This window comes from Neoarius graeffei, chromosome 13 (genome assembly GCF_027579695.1).
Source record: "Neoarius graeffei isolate fNeoGra1 chromosome 13, fNeoGra1.pri, whole genome shotgun sequence".
Lineage (NCBI taxonomy): Eukaryota > Metazoa > Chordata > Actinopteri > Siluriformes > Ariidae > Neoarius > Neoarius graeffei.
The window spans coordinates 75,878,592-75,901,221 of NC_083581.1; the positions used below are offsets into that span (position 1 = coordinate 75,878,592).

General features: G+C 43.1%; 1 protein-coding gene across 3 annotated transcripts in view; it reads right to left on the minus strand.

The window, feature by feature from the left end:
- slc2a12 (solute carrier family 2 member 12) overlaps nt 1-20,665 on the minus strand; it is a 32,644-nt gene extending 11,979 nt beyond the window's left edge. The window contains exons 1-4 of one of the 3 annotated variants that reach the window (XM_060938526.1): nt 20,349-20,665; nt 16,200-16,334; nt 10,522-10,563; nt 3,057-4,430 (exon numbers count right to left, since the gene is read on the minus strand). In XM_060938526.1, coding sequence (XP_060794509.1) covers nt 3,057-4,430; nt 10,522-10,563; nt 16,200-16,311 — 1,528 coding nt within the window. In that variant the 5' untranslated portion in view covers nt 16,312-16,334; nt 20,349-20,665. Of the gene's footprint in view, nt 1-3,056; nt 4,431-10,521; nt 10,564-12,175; nt 12,240-16,199; nt 16,335-20,348 lie in introns of those variants that run through there. The other 2 variants (XM_060938527.1, XM_060938528.1) reach the window with 2 other exon arrangements.
- Between the last annotated feature and the right edge of the window lie 1,965 nt (nt 20,666-22,630).

Consider the following 22,630-nt stretch of genomic DNA (forward strand, 5'->3'; position numbering starts at 1 on the left):
ACTGTCAGCCTAGAAATGTACAGCAATAAAAAACAAAACAAGTCGTGTTGTCTTTGTAGTCTTTATTCAGACTCCAGTCACTTTTTGAATGTAACTATGGATGTATCACAGTTCAGTCATTTTTGGCATGTTTTAATTTTCAAACCGCAAAACACTAAGAAACAACAACAAAAAAAAGCAATGAAAACTTCATGACTTTTGTCTCAATCTTTTAAAACACAAAAATGCAGTCACTTGTGTTAAAGTGAATCCCACCTCTTGAGACACAACAGTCATTGTCCAGAGAGAACATAAGGCACTGAGATTCAATAAGTTCTGAGACAGCAATCATTTATTGCCATGATGAGGAAACTCAAGGGATGTCCAGACATGAAGCGGTTTAAAAAGATGTACAAAAATTTAATTTTCACAAGGTATAAGGATGAAGGGGATTAATCATAACTGGCTGTTTATTGTGTATTTTTTTCTTTTTTGAGTCTTCATGGGCGGCACGGTGGTGTAGTGGTTAGCACTGTCGCCTCACAGCAAGAAGGTCCGGGTTCGAGCCCCGTGGCCGGCAAGGGCCTTTCTGTGTGGAGTTTGCATGTTCTCCCCGTGTCCGCGTGGGTTTCCTCCGGGTGCTCCGGTTTCCCCCACAGTCCAAAGACATGCAGGTTAGGTTAACTGGTGACTCTAAATTGACCGTAGGTGTGGATGTGAGTGTGAATGGTTGTCTGTGTCTATGTGTCAGCCCTGTGATGAGCTGGCGACTTGTCCAGGGTGTACCCCGCCTTTCGCCCGTAGTCAGCTGGGATAGGCTCCAGCTTGCCTGCGACCCTGTAGAACAGGATAAAGCGGCTACAGATAATGAGATGAGATTATTATCTATATTATTTAAGGTTTATTTTCTAATTTAGTGGCTTTTTACGTGTTCTTGTTGCAAATGCTGTTTTGCTTTTCTTGTTATCCGCTTATTTATTCATTGTTTGTTTACATGTTCGAAATAAACCATCATCATCATCATCATCATCATCATCAAACTTAGACTTGCACGGCTTACACAACACTTGTTTTCTGTCACGAAACAACAAGAAATGCCGCCAAACTGGGCTTTTAAAAGCCGGCGGTTTCAGGAATTCCGAGTCATCTGCCATGTTGTTAACAAAGCAAAGTGTAATCTCGCGAGATTGCTATAGCAACCACAAACATGGCTGCGCCCACGTACAGCTCTGGATACCGAATCTAATTTTTAATCTCAAAATTATGCCTTTTGTCGCAATTTGTTATGCACCTAGGGTTATTGGGATGAAATTAGGTATTGTGAGTGAATCATCAGTGAATTGTGATTCATTAAATTTTAATCGATTTTTGAATTGCGGATTGAAATGGATCGATAGATCAGGGATCACTTAATCGCCACACCTCTAATTAAAGCCCATGTTAAACACCAGTCACCCTGATTCACACAGTCTAAAACCAGACAAAACACCATAATACTTGTGTGTGACGATAAATGTTTCTCGCTGCATTAAAGAAATACTGTAGTCATAAAGATGCTTTAATTATGGTCATGGTCATTTAATTTATGGATAATAGGAATTCAATAATAGGAAATTTGTGATTTCTTACAAACTTGTATTCATAGAGTGCCTCTTTCAGAAAAAAAAAATAGATTATGAATGTAACAGTAAGATTACTTGCATTAAAGTAACAGCTAAATTTGCAAGTTTTTGTATACTACCTTTAAATGTCATGGTTAAGCTAAAGAACGTCATTAACTCTCCATACGTTTACATGCACACTAATATTCCACTATTTTCCAAATATAACAATATTCCGAATTTGATATCGGTCGTGTAAACAGCATGTTCCATTTCGATATTCTGAATTTGGACTTATTCCGAAATTAGCATGTTCCTATTAAAGCTAGACGGCCTTTCGATTTCATAAAATCGGTGAAATTTAGTTACCTCTGAAATGTGGTCATTGTGATACATGTTTATTTCTGTAATATCTCACAAAATATCAGGCCATTCTGTGGTTGCAGGAAAAAATAGCGGAGAATTTAGGGCCACATGGCCTTAAATTCGTTAATTGTTCTATTAAAATAAACTAATAAAATTGGAAGTCTGTGATTCAAATTCAGTAGCTTTCGGTCCACTAAACAAAAATAATTAGGTGTCGGGAAAATTCTTTTTATGACCTACACTTGAAATATCTGAAAGGCAGTCTACCTCAGTTTTCAATCAGTCATCACCAAATTTCACATAAAGAATACTTAATTACCTTGCTATGACTTTTGGTGCTGATCTGGATCACTGAACCAGAATGATCCATGCAAAACGGCCTTTTTCAATCACTAATAACTTAATTTTCATGATTTTTTTTCAATCAGTTTTTTTTTCCAGGGGGACAGGGTGCAACTTTTCCTTGACCTTCAACTGACAAAGGTCAGCTAGCACAAATTACTGTGACTGTCACAGTTTCTATCTAGTTGTTATTGTTATCATCATACCTACACATTCCTTTCGGGTGTTCAACGCGTCTTTCTCTTTCAAAATTCTCTCAAAAGCTTCTGTATTTAATGAAGCAAATCTGGCAGCCATATTTGTTTACAAATTGTCAGTCACTCGCTAGCGCGGAAGTTTTACGTCTCCGACATGTGATGTCACATTGTCTTGACAACCATGCAACATCGTAAACCATATTCAACGCTCATTCTCCATTGGGTACAGTGATGTAATACACTTAAGGATAAGCAATATGCTAATGATATTGCATTCTATCGAACCAAATGAATGAAACTTGCTAAAAGGGAATAGAACATATGTTTTTATTCCATCGAAAAAATGTCCTGTATTTACAGTATAATAATGTCTTTTTTTGGAATAAGGGGAAAAAAAAACAAGACGGAATATTTTGTGCATGTAACCAGAGTGACTGAATCAGTTACACAGTGACGTAGAGATGAAAGTAAGTCACACGGTGTTCTGAACTTTGTCTGATAAGATTTGCTGTAAATAGAAAATGTACACTGTAGTAATGTTTCTGTTGTATAAAAGTGTTACTGGACTTACTTGGTCCCAAGCTGAAGGAGAAAGCTGCCACATAGATAAGCAGACTGACCAGAGAGATCCATTTCAGGAAAGGAGACACCTCACTCCCCGACACGGATTCTAATGAAATCTCCGATCTGTCTTTCCAAGAATCCCGTGCTGGTGTCTCCGAGTTCATTACTGCTGTTCTGTGTTCCTCTGTGGAGTTTAAAATCCAGGGTATCTGAGTGTGTTTAAAAGGGTTTGTTTGAAGATGAGTGTTATTCTGTTCTGACAAAACATTAGCGTGATGTGTGTGTGTCCTAATGCTGGCATCATGTCCCCTCCATATTAGAGTTTGATTTAGCTGGCCCGGGCTCTGGCACAGGCTGGCCACTTGTGTTTGGCTGTGTAGTGTTACGCCACCCAAAGCTGCTGTAGACAGTGTCATGACAACAGCACCTACGCAAAGGAAAGCTTTTGGCCCGACCCGGTCCACCAGCAAGATTGCTGGGACTGTACCAATCAGTTTAACCACACCGAGGCCAGTGGATGCAAGTGTAGCAGCCTCGTTACTGTGGAATCCCACTCCGCGTAGCACTGTGGAGGCGTAGGCCAGAAGGTTGGGCTGTCCTGTAGCCTGCTGGAGAAACACCAGCGCCATTCCCACAAACATCCTCCTCCCCATGTTGGCATGAGAGCGAAACAGATCCAAAAAGCCCTGCTGGTGCTCAGCACACAGAGTTGCCATGATAACCTTCAGCTCTTCCTCCACCGCGTCTGGGACGGTTCCTCGTAAACGGGCCAGAGTTTTCCGTGCCTCCATCTGTTTGCGTCTGGTCAAGAGAAAGCGTGGGCTTTGTGGCAACACAGGCATGATGACCATCTGCAAGCATGCAGGCACCAGAACTCCACTCAAAGTGAACCTCCAACCATCCACTATTCCTGCAAATGCCCAACTCAGCCCAAATCCCAGCAGGACACCCAGGACCACCATCAGCTCGTACACACATACACACCTCCCACGCCAGGCAGCAGGTGCCACCTCTGCTATGTACAGACATGACGCCGTGCCCGAGAGTGCCACAGCCATTCCCACCAACACACGGCCCACCACCAGCGTCCAGAACGAGGGAGCGCAGACGCTCAGCAATGTACCACATGTGCACAGCACCGCTGTGAGGATGATGGAGAAACGACGTCCATAACGGTCCACAATGGTGCCACCTGCCACTGACAGCAGGAACGCTCCGAGCAGCAGGGCACCCACGGCTTGTTCCTGCTGTGGGCATGAGAGTGCCAGCACCTCCCTGAGCTGAAGCAGTGCTCCAGAGATCAGACCCATCTCATAGCCCAGCATGAGACCACTGAGGGAGGCCACGGATACCGCGCACACTACCAGCACTGCTCCACAACCTGGACAGAGATAAAACAGCAACGTTAAAATCCTCTACAGTGAAACAAACTGTTTTTATTTAGTAACTGTGTAATGTATCTCAAAATATGCCATATATTTTGTCTTCATCTCAACTTTTAGCAGCATGAACAACACCTATGACCCAAAATCCCTTTCCCATTCTTGGGGGATCCTCCTGATGGCAACATATACAAGTAGCTGGGATTTTCACACAAAATAGTCTCAAGAGGTAACAGAGGCCCCAAGGGTCATTTTTGTTGTTGTTGGCTGGGCATCGCCCAAACTGATAACTGCATCATCAGTTTTTCTTTGGCTAATCAGACACAAGGTACTGTACGCCACCATTCTTGGCGGAGCAGCTGGGGGTTAGGTGCCTTGCTCAAGGGTACTTCAGCCAGTCCTGCTGGTTCAGGGAATCAAACCCCAAAGCTGCTTCTCTAACCGTTAGGCCATGGCTTCCCTCTAAGGGTCATGGTAGATGGATGGATTTATTTATTTATTTACTGACTGAGTGCTTGATTACTTGAACGATTGAATGAAGCTACTTTTGTGTTCCCTTGCAATAAGGGTTACGGTTGTGGTTAGGTTTAACGCAAAAGTATTGTGAGTGAACACAAAAGTAGCTAAAAAAAATCCCCACCATGACCCACAGGGGGCTCCTAAAGAGTTAACAGTTTCGATGAGTCTGTGTGAGTCTGTGAGATCTGTTCAGCCTGTTCTTGGCTGACCTGAGTGACCTGATGTGGTCTTCTGCTGTTGTAGCCAATCCACCTCAAGGTTCAATGTGCCGTGCATACCGAGATGCTTTTCTGCTCACCACGGTGGTAAAGAGTACTTACTTGAGTTACCACAGTATATCCTTCCTGGCATCTTGAACCAATCTGTCCATTTTCCTCTGACCTCTCTTATCAACAAGGCATTTGTTTCCACCCACAAAACTGTCTCTCACACAATATTTTTTGTTTCTCACACCATTCTGTGTCAACTCTAGAGAGCGTTGCATGTGAAAACCCCAGGAGATCAGCAGTTTACAGTGTTCCAGCCAGTTTCATTTATCAGGGTGCCACACCCTGCCCTCCAGAGCTTACGCCCTGCCCAAAGTCCATAGTATTATGAAACACTATTAAACTGGTTAACTAAAACATTTCTTACTTCATTTTACAAAAGTAATCTACCTTAGCCCCTCATTTCACCGAGTACGATCTGGAAAAATCACGCGCGACTATGACTGCAGCTATGTTTTCCCGTAGTCGCGGGCAAAATCCGTGCGACCTAAACCCATTATTTTCTGTGTATGCTCTATGTTCGATGTTATCTCATTCGACCTTCGATGTGTACACTCTATCTGCGTCCTATACGCTCTGTAGACGCTTTACATATGCTCTACTTGCGTCTATCCACTCGATCTGATGCAATCTTAACACGACCAAGGCTCGTTCTGTTCGACCAATCTGCAACATAGCGTCGATCTCTTGGCGATCTATCCTCGCAAGTGCGCGACCTCGGCCGATCAAGGCTCAATCTTGGCCGATCTAGCTACGTACAAGTTGAAACGTACCCTCGACCAATATGATTTAGCCTGCGATATAAACATTCTAGCCTCACTCTGTACGCTCAATTCTCGATCTTTTCTAGACAGATTCTCGCCTGAGCTACGCGCAAATTTGTCACGGTTGCCCGGATTTGCATGCGACCCACTGTGACCGTATAAAAAGGCCCGGCAATAGGTGGCCGACCATCAGTATTTGACCAGCCTCCGAAGAGACAACATGGACCCAATCGCTCTGCATCATGCTATTGCGCCCTATTTATATGACGTTCAGTAGGCGTAGCTTAATCAGATTAGGCAAAGATAGGTCGCAACTTAAGCGATGGTCGATCTTTATTGGTTGAAGTAGGTCACACCTTAATCCTCTTAACGCGCCCTATTTATGCACCCTATTTATATGACATTCAGTACGCATAGCTTTAATAGGATTAGGCGAAGGTAGGTTGCAACTTAAGCGATGGTCGATCTTTATTGGTTGAAGTAGGTCGCACCTTAATCCTCTTTAGAATCCAATCGTGCCCATGGGAAGAATAGGGAGCGTACGGGTCTAGGGAAGGTCTGGGACAGGTTGCGCGGAGCGAGACTTGATCGCAAAAGAGTGAAGCTAGATTGCACGGATCGAGTGAGTGTCGAGGACGGGCCGAGCAGCACAACCATGCGTCCAATCAGTTCTCACTCGAGAAGACTGAGCATCGCTCATCCCCGTTCTAGTCTCGATTGCCTCTTGACCAATGCATCCTTTCCTCGACCTTGTTCGCTCTTTCGACGCTCTCTGTGCGACTTTTAGGTCGAGGCTCAGTTTTTTGACATGTCAAAAAATCAAGCTACGATCTGTTTGTTGGGGAGACCATTCCTCGACCACGTGCAACCACGGAAGACCAAGGCGTGACCAACCCTCGGTCAACCGTCGACTGCGTACGACCTGCAGCGACCAAGCCACGCTCGGAGATCGCAGCTTGGTCTTTCGGGAAGATTTCTCGGTGAAATGACCCCTCTACATAGTTGCTCAGTACGGCTAATTTTACACGACAGACTTTGGTCGTGCGCAAAATCGTTGGCAAAATCCTGCAATAATTATTGGCACCCTGCCCTCTTGGAAAGCCAGCTGGAACACTGGTTTAAGAAATAATTAAATAAACCAGCCCTTCTGGTACCAACATCTGCACTATGATCCAAGTCACCGAAAGCAAGAGATCACACATGTTCTTCATTCTGATGTTTATTGTGAACATTACCTGACACTCTTGACCTACAACATTTTTTGCATTGTGTTGCTGCCACATGATTTCATGATCAGATAACTGCATGAACGTCTAGATGTTAATAATAACAACGTGGATGGGGAGTGTTCGCTCTGGGCAAGAGCGTCTCATAAATGCCTGTAAGGTAAAGGAGGAGTGTACATCCATTTCGAAAAGTTTCATCCAGTTGGTTGATTACTAATCTTAAGAAAATTCTTATTATACACAGCTGAAGAAATTTTCACTTACTTATGGCGTTTCAATGACATCGAAACGTCGTAAGTGAAAATTTCTTCAGCTGTGTATAATAAGAATTTTCTTAAGATGGAGTGTACATACGGTATAATTTGTATATAAGGGAATTAACACTACGTTCAGACTGCAACCTGAAACGACCCATATCCGATTTGTTGTGAAATCCGATTTTTTTGTTAGGCCGTTCACATTACCAATTATATGAGACTTGTATGCGATCTCCAACATGAACGGAAAACGACCCGAAAGTGTCCCGCATGCGCAAATTGACACGTAATAAGCACATCTACGTAATACATAAACAAAAAAAGCGCACTCTTCAAGTTTGCAAGTAAAGCATGGAGATGAGGCGAGACCTGGCGATGTGGTTTTTGTGGCGGCGGCGGAACTCACACAATAATCTGATTAATGTGGGCAGCAGAGTAATGAGACCGAAGGTGTCAAATTACTGGAAATTTCCAGAACAATCTTGTAATACAGGATGGTTTAAGTTATAAATCAGTTACAGAAACTGTTTTATTTAATCAGGCTAACAGATCAACATCCAGGTCCCGACCAAATCCACCATTAGCTTGATCAATTCTATAAAAAGTCTATTTAAATTCTGAAAATTGTACAAATGTTGTTGTTTTCCACCAAAGAGGCGGGATTAGCCAACGCAGAATAGTGACATTTGTCTCTTGTTGATGACGTGTAGGTGGCATGAATGCGACCTGTCCAGTCAGACTGCAGTCGCATGTGAAAATAACGGATATGCATCGGATTTAGGACCATATATCCAAGCGGCCTGGGTCGCATGTGAAAAAAATCAGATCTGTGTCATTCAGACTGTCAATAACAAATCGGATACAGGTCGCATATGGGCAAAAAAAATCGGATATGGGTCGTTTCAGGGTGCAGTCTGAACGTAGTCTAAATGAACCCCAGATCCCTTTGTTTCCTAGGAGATACTCAGTCTACCAGAGAAACAGTAATCTTTGTGTTGCAGTACTCTTGGGAAGCTCATGAAGCCCTGATCTTATGAGACTCGTCTTCTTTCAGCTGCTCCCATACATTCAGGGTCGCCACAACAGATCTGTTCTTCACCAGATGCCCTTCCTGATGCGACCCTCCCCAGTCTATCCAGGCTTGGGACCTGCACTGTCTTGCACAACTCCAGTGGCTGGGTATTTTACCTCTTAACCATTCACACCTACGGACAATTTAGAGTAGCCAGTTAACCTGGCCACAGGTCTTTGGACTACGAGGGAAACCAGAGCTTGAACCAAGAACCTTCTTGCTGTGAGGCAACAGTGCTAGCCACTACAGCACTGTGCTACCCCAAGCCCTGAGCTTATAGGACATTGTAATGAATTTGAACGCGCAAGGACAGTCCGTCCCCCCCCCAAAAAAAAAAAGACTTCTGAGATTTTCTACAAATAAAACAGAATAAGTTAAAAGGTAAAAAAAACAGGCCAGGATGTGAACAGAGCAGAAGGTAAGGGGTATGTAAGGCATAAAACATGCTGAGGCATGCCATTATGGAGCAATGATGGATGGTGTCACATCTGCTGTTGTGCAACATTACATTACATTAATGGCACTTAGCACAACGTTCCCAGAGCAGCCTGGGGAATACATCCGCCTGGTTCAGAGGATCAAACCAGCAACCTTTTAGTCCCAAAGCTGCTTCTCTAACCATTAGACCACGGCTTCCCATCATTGCCACCATCATGTCGGTTACTGTTAACACTTATGTGATCACAGTTATAAACAGTTTGCCCTTCGCTTTTCCCCCCTTTCTCTTGAAGTTGATAAAATTAAATAAATGTAGCTTGTCATGTTACCAAGAAACCTGAACATGCGAACATGCATTCTGTGGAAGAACAAGGTCTGAACCGACACCCAAGACTCTTTCCATAAATGCAAAATCTGTATCTCCTTAGATTAGATTAGATTAGATTAGATTAGATTAGATAGAACTTTATTGATCTCTTTGGGAAGGTTCCCTCAGGGAAATTAAAATTCCAGTAGCATCATTACAGGATAAACAGAGAATAGAAATAGAGAAAAACTTCTAGATAAATTAAATTTAATTAGGTATTTGCATATACAAATATAAAAAAGAATAAGATATAGGGAAGAGGGAAAAAAACAGGGCCAACGGAAGAGGTATTGCACATTATATTGCACAATGTCCAGTATTGTTTATTGTCAGGCTAGGCTACTGCTCCTTCCCGTCCCCTGTCCTCCTGTTACCCCTCCTCCCCCCCAGAGAGGAGTTGTACAGTCTGATGGCGTGAGGGACAAAGGAGCAAAGGGACAAGTTCGTCCTGCACTTGGCAAGGAGCATTCTGTCACTGAACAGGCTCCTCTGGTTGCTGATGACGGTGCGCAGAGGGTGACTGGCATCGTCCATGATGTTCAGTATTTTGTCCATAGTATATTATATATTCAGTGATGTCTTATATAAAAAAATCACTGAATATATATTTTTATTTTTTTAATAACAATAAACTGGCGGCACGGTGGTGTAGTGGTTAGCGCTGTCGCCTCACAGCAAGAAGGTCCGGGTTCGAGCCCCGTGGCCGGCGAGGGCCTTTCTGTGTGGAGTTTGCATGTTCTCCCCGTGTCCGCGTGGGTTTCCTCCGGGTGCTCCGGTTTCCCCCACAGTCCAAAGACATGCAGGTTAGGTTAACTGGTGACTCTAAATTGAGCGTAGGTGTGAATGTGAGTGTGAATGGTTGTCTGTGTCTATGGCTACATCCACACGGCAACGAGATGTTATTTAAAAAAATATCGCGTCCAAATGGGCAACGATCAGTAAAATATCAGGTCCATATGGCAACGCAACGCTTGCTGAAAACGATGCAATACACATGCCACACCTCTAGGGGCACTGTAAGATGGTCCCTTCGGAGACACCAGAACAATAGAAGTAGTAAGGACGCATGCGCATAAACTATTATGCGCGAGACTTCATATTAGCCACAAAGTCAGAAAAATCTGTTCGTAAAATTACGTTATAATGACCAAATACAATGAAAAGTATTTTTCCAGTCTCACCTGTGAAAGGTAATCCCATGTGATCTCGTTTGGACAGTAAACCTGTTGGTACAGTTAAACGCAGCACATGAATGAGGCATCTTTATTCTCCACTTTGACCTATCCAATATGGCGGCGAGGATGACGTATGATTCTATGCGGAAGGCGGCGTCTTTAATGGTCCGGAATAAATTGAATGCTACATGTTGATGGATTAATTTGTTGTTCTACGCCCTTTTTGAGGAATGTATTGTAGGACTTAAACCAACATCTGAAGAGGTGAGATCGCTCCTTTTTTTCCCTATTTTTGCTGGCGGGATTGACTCTCACTCTCTCTCTCTCTCTCACTTTGCACCATTACACAATAAATATTCACAGTGAAAATATTTTGTAAGCGCATTTCATGAACCAAGTTATAGGATTTGTTGACAACTCGCATCGAGTTCGTTACACTTCTACCCGGCGTGAAGCACTCACAGTCATGTGGTTGTGACGTCATCGTAAACAAATCTGTTCTACTCATCCAGACGACTTCGCAACGGCAACGTTGCCAGATCTTTCCACTCTGGAACCCGTTCTCAAAAGATTGCATTTTGGGGCACCCAAAACGCCGGTGCCGTGTGGACGCCAGGCCGAAACGATAAACAATTGTATCGGATTCACCTGAATCCGTTGCCGTGTGGACAGGGCCTATGTGTCAGCCCTGTGATGACCTGGCGACTTGTCCAGGGTGTACCCCGCCTTTCGCCCGTAGTCAGCTGGGATAGGCTCCAGCTTGCCTGCGACCCTGTAGAACAGGATAAAGCGGCTACAGATAATGAGATGAGATGAACAATAAACCTGTTTATTATTAGCCTTAGATTATATCAAGTGTTCAAACAAGTCAGTATTAGTTGCTACTATAGAAACAATAACGTATTAGAACAAGAGTGTTAATATAAACCTGCAGCCGCAATACTGTCTCACACAGCCGTGCCTTTCTAGAAAATCATGTGGACTGTCTGCCATGCATGTCCCTCTGAAGGAGCTGTTACTACAGAAACTATAATGTAAAAAAATTAGTGTATTAATCAATCAATCAATCATTCCGAGGCATGCAGTTCTACAAAAATAATGCATACCTTGTGACCAATCAGATTCAAGAATTCAACCGCAGTGTGGTATAAAACACGTTATCTTATCCACATTCACTGGATATGAGCAATTGCGCGCTCTGATTGGCTACTCTACTACTAGGATATCAGCTCATATACCGTGAGTAGAGAAAAACAAAATGGCAGAGCGTGTTGCTGAACCAACCGAGGATGAAATAAAAACTCTACTTCCAGGCTTGTAGTACTCAAGTCCAACGTGTGCCCTAATTTTAAAGACTCGAGTACTGATGACTCTGACTTGGACTTGTAAATTGGAGACGAGGACTCGGATTTTTTCTTTATTTTTTGAAACATGCCATAATAATTTGGCATATTTATATCTACGTGAATTTTTATACTAATTTTGTGTAAGTGCGTCACACCTGTGCGCCTTGGCGCGTGCATCAGATAGACTCTCGGGTGCGCTCCGGACAGCGCGTGCACCAAGCGGAATCTCGCGTGCGTGCTGTAAACGACTCGCACCTGCACAGGATTAAGGTGCAATCAGCACGCCGATATAAAAACTGTGAAAACACACTTACTTTGCAAAGTATTGAGTTGCGTTGCTGACATTACCGAGCCTTATTTCCTTGTTTGGTTTCCTGATCCCTGATTTCCTGTTTCTCGTCTTTGATTCTGCCGAGTCTACGATAGCCTGTTTGTGTCTCGCTCGACCTGTTGCCTGTTTCACCGTTTTACAATTTTTCCTGCCGTTCTGGATTGTTTACCGTCTTCACTTGTATTAATAAACACACCTTCTGCACTTGCATCCGTCTCCCAACCGTCTCTGACAGAATACTTGACACTCCCTGATAAAGAGAAGCACATTCACCTGTTCATACGCCATGTTCAGTGTTCAGGAACAAACTAATGTTAATGGAAACAGACACCGTCACATGGTGCGGTTGGAGTCTTGTTCTCGGACTCGACTCGGATCAATAGTGGACTCGACTCGAAATTTTCTTTCATGACTTGGACTTGAACACTGGGGACTCGAGACTGGACTCGGACTCGAGGTTTAGTGACTCGACTACAACACTGTCTACTCAAAAACAAAACCCAAAAAATACAAAAAAAAGCAACAAAATATGGAATGAAAGTATATGATGGTAAGAACGTATCTTTTTTAATTTTTCAATACTACTACTACTACTAATAATAATAATAATAAATTATTATCATCGCATTTTTCACAAATTGCTCCTGTCATTTCGCCAGTTTGTTTACATTCTAAGCGGAAATGATTTTGTCGGACATTTTGTGTAAAGTTTTTATCAAACTTGCAAAAAATAAAAATACTCTGTTTCTCAAAATCCAGTGAATGTGGAGAGAATAAAAGTTATTCCACTCAATCGCATCGTACATGGTTTATAGACAACTATCAGCTCACGTACGACTCGATTTCGTAGAATTCATTAGAGTTCATTATATAACCCGGATAGATTTGCATTTTCTCTTGATATTTTAGACAGCACTATTGTAATTATCCCTCACTAATAACGATGGCTTTATGGCCTTCTCTTTAAACAGCTTAAGCGCTGCCTCATCAGTGCACTCGGAGGATGACACGCTAATCACTCACTTATCTCTTGCAACAAGACACTTTAATGGCAGCTGTATTTCCAGGCAACAGCCGCATTTTGGCTTTTCTGGACCAGAAGCCAGCAGGTAGTTTATACTGTCGTCATCCATCAAACTGGTCCTCATTCATGGCACTCGCAATCACGATAAAATAAATCAGCAGGTTGGGTTTCATTACTTCTTTGTGAAGCTGTAAATGACCACGCCCTGATTAAGTTGGGATAATGGATATAATAAATTATGGACATGAAAATGATCAACTATAAATTCTGATCCAACACGGTGATCACTGGTGACTGAGGGAGTTTCTTCTCTCTATATTAACGATGTTATGGTGTCACGGTTTATAAATAGATGGCTCTCTCATTGATGACTTTTTCCTAAACGCAATTTAAAGTGATCTACTTGTTGGAATATTTGTGTGTGTGTGTGTGTGTGCACGCATTATGATTCATTAAACACATCCTACTAGGAAAAGACAAACATGGCAAAAAAGACAAACATGAGTCAGGTTTAGGTGAAGGGTGTGGCATTTACTAACAGCCACATGCGTCCAACAAACAAAACAAATTATCGGGCTAACAAAGGAAAAGAAGAAGCGGACAAACAAGACTCTCCAATACGCATGTGTTTACCTCATCCAGAAACCTTTTTCATTAAAATATCAAATAATTCAGTGCATATATCATACACTCTACTATCCATTCCTGTTATTAATGTTACATCGCTACCCCTACTGCTACTCCGAGCAACTTTATCATATACAATGGCTCTCGAATGCACAGAACAGCCATGTAAATATAGGTCATGCGATAATAAAATCACGATACAAATCAATGAAATTAAAAAAAAAGATTTTGCAGTGCGAGGTCTCATGTCTGATCCAGTTTCTGTCGGTGACCCTCTGTTCCAGCTGATCAAGCACACTTTGCATTTTCTCTGTAGAAATGCAGTTGAGTTCCAGCTTGGGCTTTCTTTTGAGCATCATTGTGGCATTTATATGTGACACAATGAGGCATGCTTATTTAAAAACTGATAAATTCCATAAAAATACTTGTAAAACTACCAAAACTATGATGTAAACAGAGACTATAAAACAGCGGAGTAGCTCCAAGCGACCGCTACCTGACATCATCGCATACGTCACCGTCACAGGAAGCTCAGCTGACATTTTAAAGCTAGACGGCCTTTCGATTTGATAAAATCGGTGAAATTTAGTTCCCTCTGAAATGTGGTCATTGTGATAGATGTTTATTTCTGTAATACCTTTCGGCCAGTGGGGGATAAAAAGTAATAAAAGATTATTTTAAATCCCCTCTTTGTGCTCTGTAGGTCTTTGTATTTCTCAAAAGTAGAGCCTACTAGTGTTTATATGAAAGAATATAAATGATCATTTCGATTAATATTCACAGCTTTCAAGGCGAACCTGGAAAAAAAAAAAACTGTCTGATCCGCATCCAATAAACAATTCACATTAACTGAACTGAAATTGACACTCGCGTTTCTGACTTCCGGTTTTTTAAAATCTCATTCCGACCACTAAGATCTCAATATTTTTCATCAAAACAACTCCAGTTATATTCTAAAATAGTGATTTATTCACATGAAATCAGTTTGATTTGAAAAAATAAGTAGGTAAAGCTATGAAAACTCACTTCAAAGTCTCCCGTGAATCAGGACATCAAAACTAGCAGAGGGAAAATGTTGCTGAATCCTTCATCAGAAACAGTGAGAGCGAGAGAACATCCCTATAAAAGTGATCTGATTGATATTGACGAGTAATCCAGTGGGAAACCGATCAGGAGAGAGAGAGAGAGAGAGAGAGAGAGAGAGAGAGAGAGAGCCTGACCGCTTTCCCGTGACTCAAAAAGAAAAGCACTGGCAGTTTCCCGACGTCCAGCGAGCAGAGTTTTTACTCTGTTGTACCGACTTCAACCTGCCGCTACTCCCAAAGCACTGAACAGATCTTAACCAGATACATTTCTTTGGAAAGCAGAGATTATAAGCTTTTAATGATAGTATTCACGATAGAAGATATTCAAGGAGTTAAGCAATGACAGGTTTGGAAACTTAGATGAGCGTCTGCATGGAGAATTTTCACAGCACGGCCAGCGAGCGTCTGATACGCCTAATAATAACTTTGCAGCGCAGACTTGTGTCACTTATCTACGCCGAGTCACATAAAATACTTTGTTTTGAAATGGATAAAATAAATCACAATTCCACCTTCCCTTTGAATAGCTTTAGACTAAACTTCGGAGCATCTTTAGTGCTTTTAGGAACAGCAGTTTCTTTCATCATTTGTAATTCTTCCTCACTTACGGTGACGAAGCGATCGGCCGCCATTTTGCCGAGCCGCTCGAGGTGATTATCGAGAAATGGTCCGAATTTCTCAACCAATCAGCGCACATGATTTTCTATAATCACCTGCGTATTTACACTAATTATTATTATTGTTGTTTTTGTTACTAGTTTAAAAAAAAAAAAAAAAAAGGTAATTCAGACCCCTCGCTTCTCTAAACAGTCTGGTACGTTTGGCCCATAAACACGCCCAAGAACTGCTTTCATAAAGACGCTATTTGACTGACAGCTCTGACCAGCTCCGGATCTTTTCCTACAGAAAACCTCATTTACTCACCAGTCAGTGCGTCACATCAATGAAGCTGTGTTAAAGATGGGACTCTATGACTTTTTTTTTTAATTCAGTGACTATTCTTGTGCCACTGAGCCTAATTGTTGTAATTGTTATAATTATTATTTAACCTTTATAGTCATACTATATTATTTATGACAGTCCTAACCTAAATTCAGTTGACTTAAAGGTGTTGAAATGGTTTTACACAAAAGTTAATAATGGTACATGTTTGCATTACGTGATGTATTTGAACAGATGGATTGTATTGAAGAATAAATAAATAACCAAGCATGTTCTGCAGAGCAATTTTAAAAATTAATAATAATAATACAAAAAAGACCAAACCATACCTGTGTGTGCAGGTGCAGCTTTCTCAGTGGGTTGGTGCACATCCTGAGAAAGCGGATCAGTCCGGTTCAGGAGGTCAGAGGTCATTTGGTCAGTCTCAGACGGAGGATCCATGTTCTCCCCCCAGGACAGCGCAGCTGCAGGGTATAGAGAAAAGCTGTGAGAAAGGCCAGAAGGGCAGAGACGCTTAACGAAGGTAACGGCGGTCATCTCAGATCTACCGTCCACCACAAATCAGAAGGAGTTATCCTGTGATTGCTTACACTGCACAAATTACAAATATCCATAATTTCCAAACATCCAAAGGTCTTAGACAAGTTATTTTTAAGTCCACGCTTTGTTATAGGTAATTATTTTATGACTTTAAATATTATGCCGGGGCGGCACGGTGGTGTAGTGGTTAGCGCTGTCGCCTCACAGCAAGAAGGTCCGGGTTCGAGCCCCGGGGCTGGCGAGGGCCTTTCTGTGCGGAGTTTGCATGTTCTCCCCGTGTCCGCATGGGTTTCCTCCGGGTGCTCCGGTTTCCCCCACAGTCCAAAGACATGCAGGTTAGGTTAACTGGTGACTCTAAATTGAGCGTAGGTGTGAATGTGAGTGTGAATGGTTGTCTGTGTCTATGTGTCAGCCCTGTGATGACCTGGCGACTTGTCCAGGGTGTACCCCGCCTTTCGCCCGTAGTCAGCTGGGATAGGCTCCAGCTTGCCTGCGACCCTGTACAGGATAAAGCGGCTACAGATAATGAGATGAGATGAGAAAAAAGCAGGATATTACATCATGCTGAGATCAGACTACAGGAATTCAGCCCAATTTTATCATAGCTGACAAATTTACAGCATGAATGTCAGGAACAACGAACAGGCCTCGTAGTGTGACATAATCAAAGAACAATGATGTGGCATCTCGGACGCCCCATGAAACCCCAACCAAACATCAAGCCTATCAGAATTTTTTATAATTTCTCGCCTGGTTTGACAACTCCTACGATGTTCTTCTTTAGAGCAATGATCGACAATTTCTTGACTCTCCTCTCGCCCCGATGATAGGAAAGAACATGAATGATGATTTCAGGCTCAAAAATATCATGTCGTCTGATCCCGGCATAAGAGACCACTTTTCAGAGAACAAACATTATGATACGAGGGGACTTCTCAGCCTCACCCTGAAACAAGGGGCGTAATTAACTCCCATTTTGGGGAATAACTGTATACTATAAAGCCTTATATCACTGTCTACAAAAACTCAAATGAAAGAAGCAATCAAAGAAGAAAAAAAGGAGAGGAAAGAGCTGGCGTGATGTTGCTCCAGGACAATGCGCCCGTCCATACAGCACCGGTGGCAGGGGCAGAAGCAGCCTAACATAGCTAACATGGTTGCCCTGTCCACCTTACTCACCCGACCTGGCACCGTCTGGCTCCTATCGGTTTCTTAAACTTGTGTGGGCGCCATTTTCAGAGTGATAATGAAGTCATCCATGCTGTTCAGGAGGATCTGGAGGCTCAAGATATGACCTTCTTTAGCAAAGAGATAGCAAAGCTTGAACATCGGTGGAGCGAGTGCACTGAAGTTAAAGGAGAATATGTTGAAAAATAAAAATACGAGAACAATTTCTCCCCTGTGGCGTTGTCTGGGTGAGGCCGGGACTTTGTGACGTACCCTCATAGATGATCTGGAGAAGAAGTGTGAGTGTGGCTGTTTGTGCAAGGTGCTCAGTAAAATTGCAGCTCATTCACTTCCTTACAAAACTGCACAACCCGGTCTTGAGACTATGATGGGTTTTTTTTAATTTGTTATTACAGTTTACTTCTCTTTGTTGTTGCTGTTGTTTTAATACAGAAACATTGAAAGGAGAACTGAAGTCATTTTTAAACTTGCTTTATTTCTTAATTAACGTGTTATTCAATTACGTTTTGGGTTTTAGTAACCTTATATCGTGACTCGTATTGGCAACTAATTGCAATTAAATATTATACTTACCGGCCTATTTGGTTTTTAGCCGTGTTGAATTTAGTTCGTTTGGTCCACGGCAGGCGTCGCTTATCCGCGCGATCTTCACGAGACTTGTGCGAGACTTTGAAACGTGAAGTGTCAGCCAGGTGTCAGTGCCGCCATTTTGAAAACTGTTTTCCAAACGAAGTATTGCACAAAAACGAGTTTAAATAATGATTACTGCCTACTTTTTTCAAACTTTCCTGATTGCTATCAAAACAAACAAAACTTCCGGCTTGATCACATCAGCGTTCGAAAGAGGGCGCACGCGTCTTTTGACAATGTTGGCAGATGTCGGTCACTTTGATTTCCGCTGTACGTTTTACTTCCGTCCTACGATGTCTCGCACAGGTCTCAACGAATCTCGTTTACAGCCATTGCTTTGACATATGGACTGATATATTACAGAGCATATTTCAAACACTCAGAACTTGCTATAGCAGCGACAAAATAGCGATCAAAAATGCGTTCCTATATTTAATAAAATGAGATAAATAGAATTTTGATAATAAAAAATTTGCCTTCAGTTCTCCTTTAATTTCATTATTTTTTAAGCCATCTTAGCTTGACAGGATTTCTTTGCATGTGCCTCAGATTTGTACACAGTCCTGAACACCCATGTGTGTGTTGTTTTGCCATTCTGGATTTTGTTTTTTGTTTGTTGTCGTTTGGTTAAAGCGAGACGGCCTTTCGATTTCATAAAATCGGTGAAATTTAGTTCCGTCTGAAATGTGGTCATTGTGATAGATGTTTATTTCTCTAATATCTCACAAAATATCAGGCCGTTCTGTGGCTGGGAAGTTATTTAATTTGAGGGGATTAAAGCAAATAATGTGCATGAAATCGCTCGCTTTGCGCAGTCAAGCAGACAGAGGAAGTCCGTGTGCTCATCTACAGGTTTCCCTTTGAGCGTGCACTGACAGTTCCATCATTCTGTCGCTAAACGAACAGCTGATCACACCGAGGTGCTCGCTAAGCGCCCATATTTATTAGTTTGGTCCTGCGTTTCCTTTCCTTCGTATATAACATAACATCTTTTCTTCCTGTTACTGTAGTCAGTCTTTCACGTTTCATTCGCACGCTCACGTCCTCCATTTTTTTCTCCTGTTTCAAATTTGTATCCCACAGTACCTTGCGCGAACAGGGAAAGCCCATTGTGGCACATGATTTAGTTAGTATCTTGTATTGGGTCATGGTGAAGCAGGAAAAAAATAGCGGAGAATTTTGGGCCACGTTGAGATTCATTCATTCATTCATTCATTCATTATCTCTAGCCGCTTTATCCTTCTACAGGGTCGCAGGCAAGCTGGAGCCTATCCCAGCTGACTAAGGGCGAAAGGCGGGGTACACCCTGGACAAGTCGCCAGGTCATCACAGGGCTGACACATAGACACAGACAACCATTCACACTCACATTCACACCTACGGTCAATTTAGAGTCACCAGTTAACCTAACCTGCATGTCTTTGGACTGTGGGGGAAACCGGAGCACCCGGAGGAAACCCACGCGGACACGGGGAGAACATGCAAACTCCACACAGAAAGGCCCTCGCCGGCCCCGGGGCTCGAACCCAGGACCTTCTTGCTGTGAGGCGACAGCGCTAACCACGTTGAGATAAATTCATTAATTGTTCTATTTAAAAAAAAACAAATAAAATTGGAAGTCTGCGATTCGAATTGAGTAGTTTTCGGTCTGCTAAACAAAAATAATTAAAAATTCTGTTTATGACCTACACTTGAAAAATCTGAAAGGCAGTCTAGCTGGTTAGAAAGGTGAGAAAGGTCTAATATCTCTCTCCATGCCTGAACGCTGACTTTCCTGGAGCACCAAATGCATGTCATAAAATAAATAATTATAATTATAATGCCACACACAGGATGCAGGTTATTGAAGCTCAACAGAAAGTAAAGCTGAGATCTGATTACAGGAGCAGCAACACAACACACAGGACAGAACTGCCAAGGTCAGTTCAACTTTCTGGCAGAAGTGCAACACAATTAAACAGAAAGCGTGAGTTTGTTGTGTTTTTACTTTTAAGCTTCCTGTTGCACTGGAAGCAGCACACTCCAGTCCAGCTGCTCACAGCCTCTTCAAGCGCACAAACACTCACTTCAGACAAAACTACACTCTAATATTTAACACCAAAAAGGCTCCAAACTCTTACCTGTTACCTTCCAGGACGTCCAGGGCGCTTTCCCCCTGATGCTTATGACATCACTGAACCTCTGTTTCGGGTCTGAAGCCACTTCTGTTCCACTCTAATGTCGGCTCACGGTTCTAATGGCTTCGCCTACAATCTGTTTACTACTAGTCTACTTTCCTGCAGAGTGCACCACCCATCAGGCATCACCCCCACTGCGCGAAGTCTATTTCACACTACTGTTGAGTGCACTAGTATAGAGATTGGCCGGTTACCATGGCGACCTGTCAGCGCTGTTTTCGCTCGTCCTTTCCTTGTTTTGGTCAGGGCTGTGGGCTTGAAGCCCCGCCCACTCCAGCACGCGCAGAAAAATAGCAGGCTCCAAGTTAGGAGCTCGCGCACAGCACGGAGATCAGGGTTGCCATGTTGGAACATTTCTAAACACTCGTGATCCTTCAGAGGTGAACAACGTGGCCAACTTTATTACTTTAGTCAAAGTGCACATCCCGCTGGTCACATGTTACTCTGATACAAGTGAAAGTTTTTACTTAAGTTAAAGTACTTGCTTTTAAAATACTTAAGCATTAAAAAGGCGGCACGGTGAAGGTCCGGGTTCGAGCCCCGTGGCCGGCGAGGGCCTTTCTGTGCGGAGTTTGCATGTTCTCCCCGTGTCCGCGTGGGTTTCCTCCGGGTGCTCCGGTTTCCCCGACAGTCCAAAGACATGCAGGTTAGGTTAACTGGTGACTCTAATGCCGCTTTTCCACTACAAACGCGGCTGAGTCGGGCTGAGCCGTGCCGTGCTGAGTCGGGCTGAGCGGGGCTGTTGGAGTTGCGTTTCGACTACAACCGCGCTGAACCGTGCTGGCTGGAAGTGGGTGGACACATTGGGTGGAGTTAGCGAAAGTGGGTGGACGTCAGGTGATGTCGTTAAGCAGCGCAAACAGTGACATCAGTGATCTTTTAAGTGGTAGTCTCACAACCCGAATAGTAAACAATAAACATGGAGGACATGGAGTCGTTAGTGTTGCTGGTCTTGGTTCTGTGGCTTGTTGTCACCGACAACGCGGACAGATACTGGCAAGAGCGTATAGATGAGGCGAGGCGCATAAGGCTTCAGAAATTCTCGTAATTCGTAATTATTATTCTTCCGGGTTTACGGTGTTTACAGATCCCAGCGTGCTTGCGGGGCGTGTGTGGGCATGTGAGGACACTCCTCCTCACCAATCAGTGCACAGGGGAGTGTCTGCTCACGCCCCCAGCCTCACTCGGCTCGCTTTGGCTCACTTCAGCCCCACTCCAAAACCGTGCGAGTTTTAGGGGCTAAGCAGGGCTGAAGCGAGCTGAGTCGTGCTGGTTTTTGGTAGTCGAAACGCGAGCCGTGTCGGGCTGAAGTGAGCTGAAGCGAGCTGAAGTGAGCTGAAAAAGGGTAGTGGAAAAGGGCCATAAATTGAGCGTAGGTGTGAATGTGAGTGTGAATGGTTGTCTGTGTCTATGTGTCAGCCCTGTGATGACCTGGCGACTTGTCCAGGGTGTACCCCGCCTTTCGCCTGTAGTCAGCTGGGATAGGCTCCAGCTCGCCTGCGACCCTGTAGAACAGGATAAAGCGGCTACAGATAATGAGATCAGATATTTCTGAAAGGACTTAACATTATTCATGTTAGTGTAACTCCGTTTTTACATGCTAACTAACAGTGTCCAAGTTAACTAGCTATGCGTCATCGTTAGCTGTTGACAAGCCTATGGCGACTTGGTGGGCAAATCCATAGAAAGTCATTTGACTAACCAGACTGCATAGCTATTGCAATGTTATCGCTAGCTCTAAAAGCACAGACAACTTCATTACAAGCTTTCTCTTGGAATAAAACGTTTAGATACCTCAACATGCTTCTGCAGGTGAGTTTTTGTAGGCCGTGATGTGGTTAATTTTCAGCAAACCAAACAAACATTTAAAACGAAACGAATCGTTAATCCTTTCAGAAACCTGAAACATGGGTTCTAGGTAAAGCCATGGGTGTGTGCATTCTTCAGAATTGCACACACATTCGCCTCCTTCCATTCTGCCATCAACTGATCGTGTTCAAATAACACTGCTGAGAAATCACTGAACTTGATTTTATACAGTCTATGGACGTGACGTGACCCTCATCATTACTGATCGGCTGTCTCAGTGTCACCTGCGAAAAAAACAATCACGTTTTAGAAAAGAAAAGAAAAACGCATCCACTTTCAAAGCTGCGTCATAGTAACGAGTAACGAGGACCTTGATCGAAATGTCGTGGAGTAAAAAGTACGATATTTGTCTTTCA